The sequence below is a fragment of the Hesperophylax consimilis genome, chromosome 15 (genome assembly GCF_061612785.1).
Source record: "Hesperophylax consimilis isolate HC1 chromosome 15, BYU_Hcon_1.0, whole genome shotgun sequence".
In the NCBI taxonomy this organism is placed as follows: Eukaryota; Metazoa; Arthropoda; class Insecta; order Trichoptera; family Limnephilidae; genus Hesperophylax; species Hesperophylax consimilis.
The window spans coordinates 18,817,885-18,833,152 of record NC_142850.1 but is presented as its reverse complement, the minus strand read 5'-3'; the positions used below and the strand labels follow the sequence as shown (position 1 = coordinate 18,833,152).

At 34.9% G+C, this 15,268-nt stretch overlaps 1 protein-coding gene across 2 annotated transcripts; it reads right to left on the bottom strand.

Moving 5' to 3' along the window:
- Positions 1-1,512: 1,512 nt before the first annotated feature.
- Positions 1,513-14,661, bottom strand: Golgin84 (golgin A5). Of its 2 annotated transcripts, none has more exons than XM_089640016.1 (11): positions 14,419-14,661; positions 13,841-14,238; positions 13,507-13,722; positions 11,606-11,804; positions 10,814-11,098; positions 9,999-10,191; positions 8,574-8,671; positions 5,200-5,347; positions 4,701-4,776; positions 2,634-2,809; positions 1,513-1,741 (listed from the first exon to the last, which is right to left on the bottom strand). In XM_089640016.1, the coding sequence occupies exons 2-11, from the start codon at positions 14,235-14,237 to the stop codon at positions 1,661-1,663; spliced, it is 1,869 nt and encodes a 622-aa protein (XP_089496142.1). In that variant the 5' UTR covers position 14,238; positions 14,419-14,661; the 3' UTR covers positions 1,513-1,660. The 2 variants fall into 2 exon arrangements, with proteins under 2 accessions (XP_089496142.1, XP_089496143.1); XM_089640017.1 differs by having other exon boundaries at positions 2,634-2,794.
- Between the last annotated feature and the right edge of the window lie 607 nt (positions 14,662-15,268).

The window sequence follows — 15,268 nt, the reverse complement described above, 5'->3', positions numbered from 1 at the left end:
TAATAAAATACAAAGAAAATTATGGAAATATATATTGTGAATCAAAATTATAACGAAATCTGGAATATAAAAGTAAAAAAATTAACATGTGTGCTTTCCGGCACAGACTCCATGGAGCCCCTTCTTACAGCGCAAATCAAGTTGCTCCTCTTCACAGGGCTGTAATCCTTGCTGCTGCACACTATGCATCGCTGTAAATTACGCCCAGGTAACTTTTATAATCCAAAACATTGAGGGGAAGATGTAGTCAGAGTAGCAGGTTCCGGTCTATTCTTGTGGAGAAACCATTTTTCTTCTAAATCGTCAATTATACTCGATGTAAATTTCAATCTCGTCATTTTTTTGCCAATATTTTTCTCACTATACAATATATATGCATTCACTACCATCCTTCTAAATACAACCTTTTTCCAAAATTTGAGAGTTCTTCGTTCATCCAAATAAGTGTATAGCATTTTGTCGCTCTCGTCTACTCCGCCCATCCTCCGTATCAGCAAAATAATTGTTATCGTTACTATTATAACTATAAATCAAAATTTGCATTACGCGGTGTGAGCGCACCACAATGTCACTCCCACTATCACTTTCTTCACAACTTGAAGAATGTTCATTTTCACTCAAAGTATTTTCATATTCCGACATTTTGAGTTAAAAATTTTCTTTTCCTAAATCCTTCTTATATTGTAATTACTATGTAATAATATTATAATTTGAACTTTATGTAACAAGTAGAAAGATAAAAAATTAGCGACGCGTGCGAGCGACCTCCCCTACAGCGTGCTAAACAGCAACTGATTTCGCGAGTGCTATCGCACTCGTCAAAAATTTAGTTAGTATGCGCACGCGCGCGATGGCACTCGTCGGCACTCTTAAACTGCAAAGTTTACTTAGCGATAGCAGTGACTTCATAATTTGGCAGTTGTGCGCGCATACCTGTACTCTAGTCCGCCTTGCATTTTCTCTAATGGCGCATAAAAGGCGGGAAACAATTGTATTATTTTTTATAATAATTTATAACAATAAGTAATTTGCGGGTATTTATAACAAATGAAATTTTTTTCCATGGTAAGTTTGCAACACTTCCTCATTACACACGAGGGCATTTTGGCACCTTTTTAAGGTAATTTACTTAGAGGTAGCACACAACCTTACGTGATGCGTGACAGTTTAGTACTAAAACTACAAAATCGAAAGCACTACAATTGACTTGCTTTTTGCTTGACACTTTGAGATTTCTACAGCACGTCTATATATATATTGTAACGTCATTGATACCCATACTCTCGTAATGACGCATAAAATCTTTGGGCGGGAAACAATTGTATAATTTTTTATAATAATCAATCGATAACAATAAGTAATTTGAGGGTATTTATAACAAATTAAATATTAAACTACAAAATCGAAAGCACTACAATGACATACTTTTTGCTTGCTACTTAGAGATTTCTACAGCACGTCTATATACATATATTGTAACTTCATTGATTATAATGTAAAGTGAAAAATACATTAACATAAAATATATTTTATTTGTATAAACAGATTCTCACTAAAGTATAATAATCATCAATTTTAATCACACATTATGGGTAGTGAAGTATTATAATGTGTGTACAATATGGCATGACTTGCATCCTGGATAGAATATCATCTGTGTTTATGGCCTTGGCAGTATATCTTTGTGTACTTCTGGCGTGTACGTAAACAGAACAACGAATACCCAGAAGTGAAGAATAATCTGTAAAAAAATTTTTTTTTATTATTTCAGTGGATTATATATTATCAACTCTATTGCCCCGGTTCACGATAATTGAGAAAGCAGTCAAGTCAATAAAAATTGACTTTTTTTTTTATGGTAATTTTATTTACAGCTCTATGAAAATGAAACTTTTTGTCCCGTTCAGGCATTGAATTCTTATTTCTTTTAAATAAAATTAACATTAGCATCACATTTTAAAGTTAAAACATTTCAAAATTCACTGACGGTTTCGCCCTCTGAAGGCATTATCAAACTTGAGAGTTGTGATGCATAATAATAATCACACAGCAGAACTTGTTCGTATTTGTATATATATTATTTTAATTACTGTTCTTATTTAAAACTAAGCATATACTTGTAAAATTGTTATTAGCTACATAGTTAACTTAAACGTGTCATAAATTTACTAAAATAACTATTGCGTAAAAAAAAAAGTTACTCAACCTAAAATGTCCCTTTGAAATTGTGGTATACAGGGTGTAACAGCGAGTACCAGAAAGATTTTAACCAGCGATTGCTGAGCATTTTTTGGAATTAATTTTTGATGGTGTACTCATCTTGTGCACACCTTCCAATAATGTAAAAAATATTGGAAGGTGTGTGCAAGATGGGTGCCTCAAATTTTCAAGACCACAAACACGCTTCAGCAATAACGACAAGGTGAAAGATGAGGTTCAACGCTGCCTCAATGACATGTCTGCGAGTTGGTATGACATGGGTATTAAAAAATTGCACTTCAACTGAAATGATTATCTTGTATGTATGTGTTTCAGTGAAACTTCATGGATAACATATGAGGCAACCACGTTAAGCAGGTTAAAATAATTATTATACGAAAAAGTATTTATTGATCACATAATAATATCTTTACCATGTAAGTTATTATAAAAATCCTTGCTAAAGGGTTTCTCCTCAAGAATACCCCGACCCTCACACTGAAGCTGTCCAGAGTAGAATACGCCTTCTTCACACCTCGAGATAAGTTGGAGTCCCAGGGGTTTTCCTGCATCATGGGCGGAAACCGGGCTTTTGCTGCAACAGATATGTCTAACTATTAACTTATGACTTGTCAAATTTATAATAGAATGGGAACTACACATTGAAAACACTGTTTTAACCATAGACACATGAATATTAGTAGACCTGCCCTAAGTGATTAAAAGCGTATTATTCCCCACTCCCCATACCGGTTCCATTGGAGCCGGCCGGGCTCGCGTATGGCCTCAAGTGAATTTAGAAAACGTGACGTCATCATTCTTGTGCGAACTATGGTCGAGGCATCATCGGTTCATTTTACGAAATAACACGGCAAAATGGTGGCTTGTGGTATGAAAACTTGTAAAAATAGATGTGAAAAAGAGAATAAACCCAATTGTCGTATTACATTCCATATATAAGCATTATTTTAAGCATATTCACATCGTATAATATGGATCAGTTGTAGAAACATATACTATCACGCGATGGACGCGAAACACAAAGCTGGTTGGTTGCTGGGAAGTAAATTATGAACATTTATAAAAGTGTCTTAACTAAATACGTAAACGAAATATTCGACTCTGAAAATAGAAGAAATTTATTTTGCCGAATTTGGACTTCGCAAATTTGTTCATAACGTGGCGAGTAATTTGCGCTCCCATGTAAAAATGTCTATTCATTCAAAAGCAGATTTTACTTTTAAGAACTAAATGGTGATATTATAATGCGAGATGCCTATATACTGTCAGATTGATTTATTGACGAATCACAGTCAGCTTTATCCCCTTTATTCTTCAACAGTTGATTTTACCCCTCATCTTTAATTTCTAGTCTATATATTCATATGTCTGTGGTTTTAACCATAGACATCCAAATTAATAGACTTGCCCTAATATGTAATCTGGGTATCATTTTGACGAGCTAGAGGCAAACAACGTGACCATATTTTTTTGTAAAAGTGCCTAACTAAATAGTGTAACAAAATATTAAATTTTGGAAATAAGCCCGAGCTTTTGCTTACACGATTTGGTAATTTTAGTGTTTTACGCATCCAGCAAATTGTAAAAGGACTAGTACGTAGCGAGGAGATTTTATTTTCGCGGACTAAACAGTGAGATGTCATATTCATTTATTGACAAATTACAGAAAGAGGGACAGTCACACCCCCTCCCCTTTGTTTGTTTTCCTTTCTCTGATGGGCTAGTCTATACATTTGGACGTCTATCCATAATTTATTTATTTTATACATGAATTAAAACTTTACAGGTTAACCTAATTTATTATTAATAATCCCCTTACTAATAAATATATAAAATTTAAAATATGTTTATAAGTATGAATCTTAGTATGTAGTGCCAAAAACCTTTCAAACTCATTGTAGGTTTGGAAGAATATGCCGAATTTGTCATCCATCGTATTCAGATAGTGGTTCGCTCTCCCCACAAGCGAATTCGGGTACAAATTTCAATGATTCGCTCAACAATACAACAAATTGTGGTGATGACTCCGAGTGAGACTCTGGCACAAATAGGTTAATCTGTGCCAGAATCTCACTCTTTGATACGTGGCCATTGATTAAATTAAAAATATTTTAACAGAGCAAAACATATACATGTGCGCGTTTCTAGTGATTGGTAGTTATTTATACCTAGAATAAAATGAGATGGGTAAAAATAATGATACATTCCGTAGTCGCGCACAAAAAAAACTTAAAGTTTTTATGAACTCTTTTAATTTTCAAAATGTAAGATACTTTATAAAGGGCCCAGATAATTCCAATAAACTCAGTACCAGAGAATACACGTCTGTTAAATTAATAATGGAAGGAGAAATATTGATAAGAGGCAAATACAGGGAAAATAAATGTGATATATGTATTTGAAATACTGCTTCATCCACATTGTAGTCAAATTAATAATGCGTGACTTATTACTTCAACATTATAAAAAAAAACACTCACCATCATCTGTGTCATTGACCTGTATAATCCGTTGGTGGTTGTTTCGCATTGTAATTAAATCAGACCTGTATTTATTCTGAAAAACAATAAAAAATATTACTGTGCGAGAATCTTTTCTAATACAGTGTGAGCATATTTCAAAAAGAGTAATACCCCAAGTTACGTAAGTAATGCGATCTGTGGACCTTTAAGCAACTTAAATTTATTTTTACTATTCATCTAAAATCTAAACATATTATTTATTTACAGAGATTGTTTATTATCCTCCACACTAGGAGTTAAACCGTGTTATGGAGGACACTACTAATAAAATCAAGGGTCCTTTTCCATACATTACAGTTATTGTAAATTAGTTTTAAATCATTCATTGCAAGTTGCTCTTGCTCGTTGGGTCACTTGAACCTACTGTATATTTAACATTTTGGAAATAACAGTTTTTACGCTTTAATCACAAATAATGGAAAAAAAAGTATGATGGGTTTGTTATAAAAAATTGTACCTCAGTTTTCTCCAACTGTAGTCGAAGCGCATTCCGATCTGATGTGATGCTCTCCAGAGCAGCTTGCTTGCCCACTAAGGCCTGGGTCAGTAATCGGAACCTGTCCTCTCCATTCTCCGACACACTCATGGAACTTGTTATGGGTTGACTGTAAAATAAGTGTATTCTCATTATGTCAAAGAACATCTTTCATTCATAAGTTAAATTCTGCCCCTATCCGCTGAAGTGAGAAAACTTAAGTGGTCGCAGGCAGTTCAAAACCTAATGGAAGGCAACCAATCAATAATGATAGAAATTCACTGAGGAAGCCAGTAGATTATTAACAGGATATTTTATTATGATCTTCCACTGACTGCTGTGGCCAATTGAAGAAATGTTCATAAATGTTTGAAAGACCGGCAATATGAAGATAGACTCGAGGAACTAAAATTATCAATGTTAAAAGAAAGAAGAGAAAGGGGTAGTTGGCCTGGCATCCAAGTAATCTTCACCACCAACAAAAATATTAATTTCCGTAGACACTCAAAACAAATTAATAAAACACCTTTTGCATCCAATCCTAGGAAAGCTTTTCTTGCAAATAGAGTAGTGGATGCATGGAGCAAACTTCCAGAACATGTCATCGATGCTACCAATATAAACTAATTCAAAGCTCGATTGCATTCTTATCTTGAGAGAAGACAGTATTAAATAATTTTTAATTTAAAACTCAATTACATACTGTTAAACTTATTGTAAAATCAGATATGAGCCCACTTTTTCTCAAGTTTTGTCTTTGTAAATTTAAAAAAAGTTTAATGTTTTTAAAGTTGCTTGTGCAATTTTAGCTAATAAAGTAACTTATCCACTTGCTATTTTCATTTAAGCTTTAGAAGTAACGTGAAAAAATACAAAAAAAATAAACTCTTTTTTTTTTGCTTTTAGAAGCATGACGACTTTGCAGCACGTAACTGCTAATATTTTGGGTTTTGCATATTTTTTTCTCTGGACCATTTGAAGTATTTACGCTACTTTATTTAATGATCATTAAATCAAGTTAAACATCTCTAAATAGTATATAATAAAGTCGCTTTTCGGGTCTGTCTGTTTGTGCGTTTAGTTCTCCTAAACTACGCAACAGATTTTAATATGGTTTTCACTATCGTTTAGAGAATTTCTTCCGGAAGGTTTATATTCATTATGCATATTATATTTATACAAAGTATAGAAAGGTTGACGTTTTCTAATCAATTCAAAAAAATATTTTTTCAGGCGCTTACATTGCTAACGCTGGCTAAACCTTAGAAGATACAACAAAATAATGTACTACGGAATTGTATATCTTGAAAAGGCCTACAGAAAAGTCATGCAAAAAGCCGTTTTCATGTGTAGACAATGAGACTTTCATGTTGGTTTCAAGTTCGAATTTATTTGGTTCGGGTGGAGGAAGAATTTCCTCTAATTTTACTTTTCCCTGTAAGCAACACATATTTACACAACAGATACATCCTTCCTTTTCAAAGCAGAGCAATGTTCACAGACAACAGACATTGTACCTATTGAAACTACAGGATAATTCTTGTATATAATAAAACAGTAAATGTTTCTCTATTTTCGTATTCCAATGATGTATCTCCGGAATTTCCCTTTTATGTCCTCATTTTAACATTATCACTTTTGGCCGTACAATTAATTAAGAGAGAATTATGGTGAATTTTACTTTGAATATTAGAAACATTGGAATGTACTGCCACTTATAAAAAAAAGCAACTATATTTCTTTGTCAGCGAGTTGTAAAATGGGTTGGGTCGTGTGTCATCGGTGAAAAATAAAATGTCTTTGTGGTTTTGGAGGTGAGCACTATTTTTTTTTACCATGATTATATACATCCATATTATACTTAAATATATCAAGTATTCATTTTTTGAGCATTCAATTTGCTTTTATTTTAGATTTATAACCCAATTGTAAACACAAATAATTTACTTTTCAGTTGTAAGTGGCAAAATCACTTACCCACATACAACTTAGAATGAATAGCTGCAGGAAATGTGAAGAAGCACTGATGTTATAGGCTAATATGTCAATGTGTTGATAGTAGTTCTTGACAGGTCTAGGTGAGTTTGAAGTTTACTAATTTAATTGTTACACCGCACATGTCTATCTTGCTGTTTTGGTATTCTCTGTCTCAGTAATATAGGTAACAAATTAACAATATACTACCAACTTACTTTAGAGACAAACTGCAATGTAATAAAGACTTTCACATATACCATACAAGACAGAAAGAAAGTATTACACTAAAAATATTAAACAAGTCAAAAACACAGAATTGTTTACCGTCTAAAGACATCCAAATGTATGGTTTAGTTCCCAGCGAAATTAAAAAATACCTAGATTAAGCGTGTTTACAGAATTTTTTTAAATTATGTATGTAATAATATTAGAAAATAGAGCAACGTTCAAATGAAAATGTAAAAATTTATGTTTATATTAGATCACATGAAGTGGACCTATTTTATGTTTAATAAATATATTTTTTTAAATATACAGACTGGGCTAGTGTCACATAAATAAGGCCAAATATGGGGAGATGGCATAAAGGCTTGGATGCATACGGAACTATAATAATAATGTATTGTTTGCACTATAAGAAGTTGAGAAATCTCTCAACTGTGAAAAACTTTAATTCTTGACTTCCCATATAAATACAAACTGTACCGGACAGCAGATGGATATATGTACCTAAATAATTATTAAATAACCAAGAAAATAAATATCTGTCTGATGTCACACATTTTACGATGCCGACTCCTTTGAGGCTTGTCTCGTACGATGATAAGATTTTAATCACTGCACATGTGTCTTATCGCCAGTTCAAGGATGAATTACTCGCACGACATACCGTGGGACCTTAGGAATTAATTTGGCGCTGTGACGCTTACCATATTTCTGTTTAGATTTAAGAATAATTGCTCCACATTAACACATGTAGAAATCATTGAATTCGAACCCAATAAATACAACCCAACCAGTCAGTTGTCTGACGACTTTCGCAAGTTGTGTTTCTTTGCAAATCCTTACCCAAGGTACCCCCAGAGGAAACCGGCATTTACAGTCAATGTCACTGGCGTAGGTGTCCAGTACACAAACAAAGGAAGGTATGGCATGGTCTGTCTGTGACCAAGCTAAACGGAATATCCAAGAGACGGCCCAGTAAAAGTTATGTGTTTGGTGTGAAGCTCAAACCAGGCGAGATGCATAGATCCCATTTGCAGTAGCACGGGTGAACGATGTTGGCGACACTTTTGTGCGCGCAGTTTCATACTAATAATGTTTCATGGCCCATCCCCATTGTTTCTATTATCTATGGTCTATACACAGTACGAAGTTACCTTAAAAGATGATCAGTGTCTCGGGGTTGACTTTCTCGTACTTTGGAACGCAATGATGAGATTTGTTTTGCAGTTTCATGTTGCATAGATTTCAATTCCTGGAAAGCAATAGAAAACAGATTTAAGTTGGTGATAAGTACACAAATGGAAACACGATTTTGTAATATCTAAATGAATGCTAAACAGCAACATATTAAATTCAATTCACATGAAGATAAGAGTACATAATTTTATATACATGTCTTCAAAGCAAGCACGTAACATTGAGTTGTGACATTTTAATGAAATTTTATTGATTTGATAAGGTTGTTCAGAGAATAAATAAACAAAACTTCTTTATATATTATGGGAAAACTTCATAGTATTTAATTATCTTTTATGTTCTCTAAAACAACATCAAATGACCTATCGACGACAGCAAAGAAGTTATAGACTTGTTTGCTGATTACTTCTCAACGGTCTTTAGAAATGAATTTCCAAAACACAATGTTATTAATAAGGAGGATCCTCTGAACAACACATAAAATGAAGAAATCACCGTTAAATACTTCTCAAGCAAAAATATTAAAAAAAGGACCAGGTATTGATAGGCTACCCGGAATTTTTACAAGCAACTGTAGTAACTATATCTGTCTTCCGGTTTGCGCCATCTCTAAAAAATCACTAAAAGAAGGAACGTTTCCTCTCAAGTTGAAATCAGCCATTATCAGACCTATCTATAAAACTGGTGATAAGCATGATGTTAAAAATTACCATCTAATTTCCCAACTTCCTATTGTAAGAAAAGTTCTTGAAAAAATTGTCTTTGATCAATTATACTTGGCTATTTCCACAATCATTACACCGAATCAGCACGGATTCATGAGAAGTTGGTCTACGACATCCAACCTGGCCCTTTTCATTACCTGGCACAGCAAGATAGTTGACAAAGAGCATGTTGATACTATGTATACAGACTTCTGTAAGTCTTTCGACCGCGTAGTACCCTAAATTCTTTTGAAAAAGCTTGTATACATGGTGACCTGTTTAGATGGATTAAATCTTACATTAGTAACCGCAATCAAGTAATCTTAATCAACAATGTTTTCTCAAAATCTGGTGTACCCCAAGGGTACCACCTAAGTCCGCTAATGTTCAACATTTATAAAAATGACATATTATATTATATTTAGTATTATGTATTTAACTTTATATCGGTCTCAACGCATTGTATATTTTAAGAGCGATGAACCAGAATTGTCATTGTGCGAATTTGGTTCTAGTTTTAGGGACCACGCATTCCATGTTTGGTGAAAAGCCGGAGTGTGTTTGATGTTGTGAAGCCACCAGCAGGTTATTTTTCCATATATAGCATCTAAGACCCTAATTTTAGCAAATAGTTCTCTGGAATATTTTTTAAATATTTTGCAAAAATCTGTTGTTTACTTTGCTCAGGCTGTTGACAGTGTGCTCCGCTATCTCCTTTGCCGCCTTTTCTTGTCTGAAAGCCTCTCTTAGAGCCGAGAGTTGTCTCTCCGTGGAGGTGGTCCTGGTCTCCAAATGCTCGAGTTCTTTAGATAACTTCTCACACTCAGCCTGATATCTGGCAGACTCCGCTGTGACGTCATCACGTTCCAATCTGAAGCAAACAATCAATTCATTAAGTATTCACAGAAACAAAGATTTTTTAAAACTAAGGACGGGTTGTTTCGGAGAATTTGAACAATTCATCAAATTTCAACGTTGATTTCCGGGTTCTGTGAAAGTCCTATTCAAGTTCTGTTATTATTTCAGCATAGGGTAGTTGCTTGACAGAACTGAAATAAAAACAGAACTTGAAAAAATCTTTCACAGAACCTGAAAATTAACTTTGAAATTTGAAGAATTGTTCAAATTATCCGAAACAACCCGTCCTAATAGATGCTCCATCAAAGCCAGAGTTAAGTTAGCCTCTCGGAAGTTCAGTGTACTGTACAGGGCCAACATATACTTTAATACATCATAGAATGCAACTGCTGACCCTGTACAAAAGGCAAAGGCGGCCCATTATAGAATTTGGTAGCCACCTCTGATCTGGTGATCCAAAATACCTGAAAATCCCCTTCACTCTATGCAGAAACAGGCGGTGCTTTTAGTATATGATAGATTCCCTTAAAGATTGGAATCTTGGGAATGCTGTTATTATTTTACTGGGATTTCAACGGAAGATGCTTAGAGGAATTATAGAAGAAAAAAAAACATTAAAAGTCTGTTAAATTTACTTCAATTGAATGATTTGCGTATTGAGGGTGTTGGCTAAATCATCCGCTGTGTTTTCTCCTCCACTTCCTCCCAATTCCTCGATGATCTTCTCCTTCATCAAGAGAGTGCTGTTTGCCCGTATTTTATAGTTCTTCCATTCTGTTTGTATCTGAGCCAATTCCACTTTTGTCCTGTCCAGCTTTTCTTCTAACCCCTTACACTTTATCTCAGTTTCCTTTAAATCGTCTTCTAATTCAGCTGTAGTGGAAATATTTGCAATTTCAGATCTTTCAAGGTCCTTTACCCTGAAATCCAATTAAGATTATGAATATTATTTCACATTATTCAAACTAAAATTAGCTAATAGATACAAAAGAAGATATGGCATGGAAGCGTGTCAACTGTCGCCAAGATACGCCCAAACTGCACGGACTATCAAAGCAGCGGAGCCAATGAAAGTTAGGCTTTTGGTGTGCAGGTAGAAACAAAGGCGGGGCACTGCTGTTCGTATATGAGCATTTGCATTATTCTTGGTGAATGATGTTGGTGACACTTTTGTGCAGACGGTTTCATGCTAATAATGTTTCGTGGCACATCTCCCTTGTTTCAATTATCTATGATTCAAGCACTGCATTATTTAGAGTGATAATGTATACTTTCCTGAAACTGTTGAATTCTCATACATAGCTAAAATATTAATATGTATTATTGTTATGGTTTTAATACATTCCGACTTCGACAATAATATATGTATTATTGTTATTGTTTTAATACAATCCGACAATAATAAAAGTACATCTTTTATCGCTCACTTTTCAAGTAAATTTTGTTTCTCTTCTTCAAGAAACCGGATAGTTTCTTCAAGATGCGCAGTGTCAAAAGAATCTTTTGCAGCTCCATGAGTTTGCTTTTCAACTTCCAAAACCTTTCCCAGTAGCTTTTCATTCTCCTTAATAGCCAGGGCATATTCTTTTTCCATTTGGTTTAATTTCTTGCCCTTTTCTTCAGCCACTAAAAATAAAATTAAAAACTATTATTAGGTAATCTGTAGCAACCCCGCTGCAGATTCGCAACTCTGCGGCAACCTCGCAGACATACAACTGTATGAATACTCATTGACCAATTCCAGGAAGAGGCGCCATCTTCTAGGCGTACGACGAAAACACTCCGGCTTTCCACAGCTTCTAGTACTGTTGGGACCGCTCTCCTAGACACCGCACCAGGGGACCTATATAAACGCCGCATCTGTCATCTGCAAGTCAGTCTAGTACTCATTCGCTCTTAGCCGTAACAACTGAGCTACAATTGCTACTGGCGACACTCGCGTCGCCGGCAGCGCCAGGCGCTTTCAATCTACTACGAGAACGAAGTCTTCAAGTCAGACTAGTACTAGTACTCACTCACTCTTAACTACTTACGACCGGAGATGCTCGCGTCTACGGCCCCGTGCACCGACAGAAGCCTCCGCCTACACGGCGTTGAGCATCGGCCTAGAGGAATATTGGAAGATCCATGGTCTTCACCTCCTGATGACAACAACCTCTCTGAGAGTACTACAATCTTCTTCTCTTTAACACTACGAGTAAGAACTATCGGACATATCATCGGCATTGATCAATGAGATCTGCCACACCTCATTCATTTTGATAGAGTATTATCAGTTAATACAGTGAATAAAGACTAAGTCGATATACTTAATAACTTTTATTTCTCTCTACCACCTACAGAATACCCACAAAACCATAACCACTTTAAATACCCCTTGACTGTCTCAAACCAACTTATAGGTATCAGGGTTTCAATAAAGACTAAGTAAATCTGACTGCTACCAAATGCTTAGACATCTCCTTGCATGTCTACGCAGCAATATGATGTCGCTTCTGCCCAGATGATGAACACTGCAAGGGTGTTCATCATCAGGGCAGAAATATAATACTCACAAATAAATCTCTCAGTAGTTCGATATCTTCGAGCTTTTTGTATGATATAAATTGGTCCTAAAAAACCATAGATATACCAAAATATAGATGTTTAAAATTCTCATTCGGAGCCTACTTATTATACTATACACAGTCTATGGAATAGACTTTCAGAGTTTTTCATTGGTGGATATTGTTAGGCAATCATATGATGTCACAATATTTCGGTTCCAATTTTCCATCCGAGTTATACCCCCCTGATAAGCCTGTGAGTCTTAAATTCAGAATGATTATTTGTTCAGTGTTTGATAATCCATAGAACTCCATTTAGACAAGAAATAGTGAACAGGCAACAGGCGCACTGGTTTGGTGATGCCAGCGCTCGGAAATAATTGTACATATTTGATTTGTAAGTAGGAATCACCTGTGTCAATCAGTGGCGGCTTGTGACTTTTTAGTGTGATAAGGTGCTAAGTTTGACAAATTCGACATTATTACATTACATTATTATTAGTTCAAAACGATTTTTTATTTTATTTTCAAAAATTCGTTTTTTGTATGAAGATTTTCTGTTTGGCTGTGCGCTGCACGGATTTCCTGAAAATCTTCATACAAAAAACGGAACTGTAGAAAAAAAAATCGTCTTCGGATACAACATCAATAATGCCATTTTTTGTGATATTAGCTCTCTAGTACACCCAAAAGTCACGAGCAGCCACTGGTGTCAATAAGTAATACTCTACTAAATAATAATATAGACTATAGATTTCTTCAAATAACAAAATAATACAAACCCTTTTCAGCATTCTTAGCTTTTGCTATGAGCAATGACACCTCGTTATTGACCACGGATATTTCATTACGCAGCAGCTCATTCTCCATGTTGGTAAAGTGATCAGAGCTCTGTGAAGCAGTGGAGCTATTTTCATCTCCATTCAAATGGAAAGCTGATCTACTTATTACTTCTTCTTCCTCTGTACCATTCTCCAAATCTATGAGAACTGGCTCATCTAGAAAAGTAAGTAAGTTAAAATCTGTTGCTATTATTTTTGAAAAGGCATGGCAATGCTGCAGAAGTTCTGTGGATAAGAACTGATTTCAGATCGAGTTAAATAGAACATTTCTAACCTTTCTTATAAGAATTATTCTGCGGTGCTTTTTCAACTATTGTTGTGAAATTTCCTGCTGACCTAGATGTCCTTAAACTTGGAGAAAGTTTCAAATCAGATATTTTCCTTGACCCTGCGTCACTGGCTTCAACATATTTCTTGCCAATTCTTTTCAAAGATTTTCCTTTCAATATACTTTGTTTTCTATCATCGTTCAAGTCTGTTTTAGAAACATTAGAAACTGGTGTGTTAAAAGATGGTGAGGATTGAGGTTCTGTATTATTTGTATTGTCCGATTCTGTTGAAAAACTTTGATGGATCTTTTTTTCTGTTTCATGGATGACAGCGGCGGCATTTTGGTCGATTTTATTCAGTAAATTCTCGGCCTTGTCTGCCAAATCGCTAAGCCACGACATGCTGCAAAAGTTATAAAAAATAATTGAATGAACAGTATGACATCATTTCGCAAAGGCAGAAATTTAAGTTACCCTTGAAATGTTAAAGTAAAAATCACATTACGTACAGTTCTCAATAAAAACGATTGCAAGCAAATATGTAAAGATTAACGTTGTTTTCTGTTACTTTAAGACGACTTACTTTTATTATTTGTATTTGTAAAAGCACTATATTTCCGAGATTTTTCTTGGAAACATTTTAAGTTAGTGTCAAATATTTTGCTTTCAAGATTGTCAAATTTCAATGTGTCGAATGAACGGCTGACCAGTACTGTACAGATAATCACTGATCAGAAGATCTCTGATCCACTTGATAAATTACATGTTTGGAAAAGATAGGACGTGGACTCGAACTCGCACATATCCTAAATGTCAAAATAAAATGTAAAAAACAAGCCACAAGCAGTGATGCCACGCAGCGAAAATGAAAATTGGTAGATAAGAGTTGAAACGATACGGGCACGATTTCAGACATTTTTAAAAATAAGTCTTCTCATTTAACAAGCCTACGCAGTACGCAACTAACCCCTAATCAGATTCCCCTGGTTCTCCCCGCAAAAAACAGAGAGAGAGAGAAAAGCCTCACAGGAAGAAAACTCCTTCAGAAACCATCTAAGCTTCCTTCACTCTCAATGAACTCCTTATAGAAAGCTTATAGAACATTTAAGTTTTTCCTTCCGTCCCTTCTAAAGCACGGGAACCCTCCTTAGCAGGATTCTGGCCAGAGAAATTTGACCGACAATGCAGGGAAGCGTAAAATAATATTTAGTATACAGTTTCTATGGCGCCAAATGGACTCGATGGAACGACTCCTTACTGAACCGAAATAATTTCAGAGGGCCTTCAAGTCTTTGAACGCACAATTGCAGACATTTTTAAAAATAAGTTTTCTCATAATAAATATGAATCACAAAAACTTCGGTAGATTGGTGACAAAAATCGGTAGGTCGTCAAATGATAATATTTTTTAGGGATAGTTATATTTTTTTGCA

Excerpts from the sequence above, each read along its gene's own strand:
- Golgin84 (XM_089640016.1), bottom strand. The coding sequence starts at position 14,237 with ATGTCGTGGCTTAGCGATTTGGCAGACAAGGCCGAGAATTTACTGAAT. Across the intron at positions 11,099-11,605 it reads AAACAAAATTTACTTGAAAA|GGTAAAGGACCTTGAAAGAT; the intron begins GTGAGCGATAAA and ends ATTGGATTTCAG. Across the intron at positions 8,672-9,998 it reads CTGTCAACAGCCTGAGCAAA|GAATTGAAATCTATGCAACA; the intron begins GTAAACAACAGA and ends ATTGCTTTCCAG.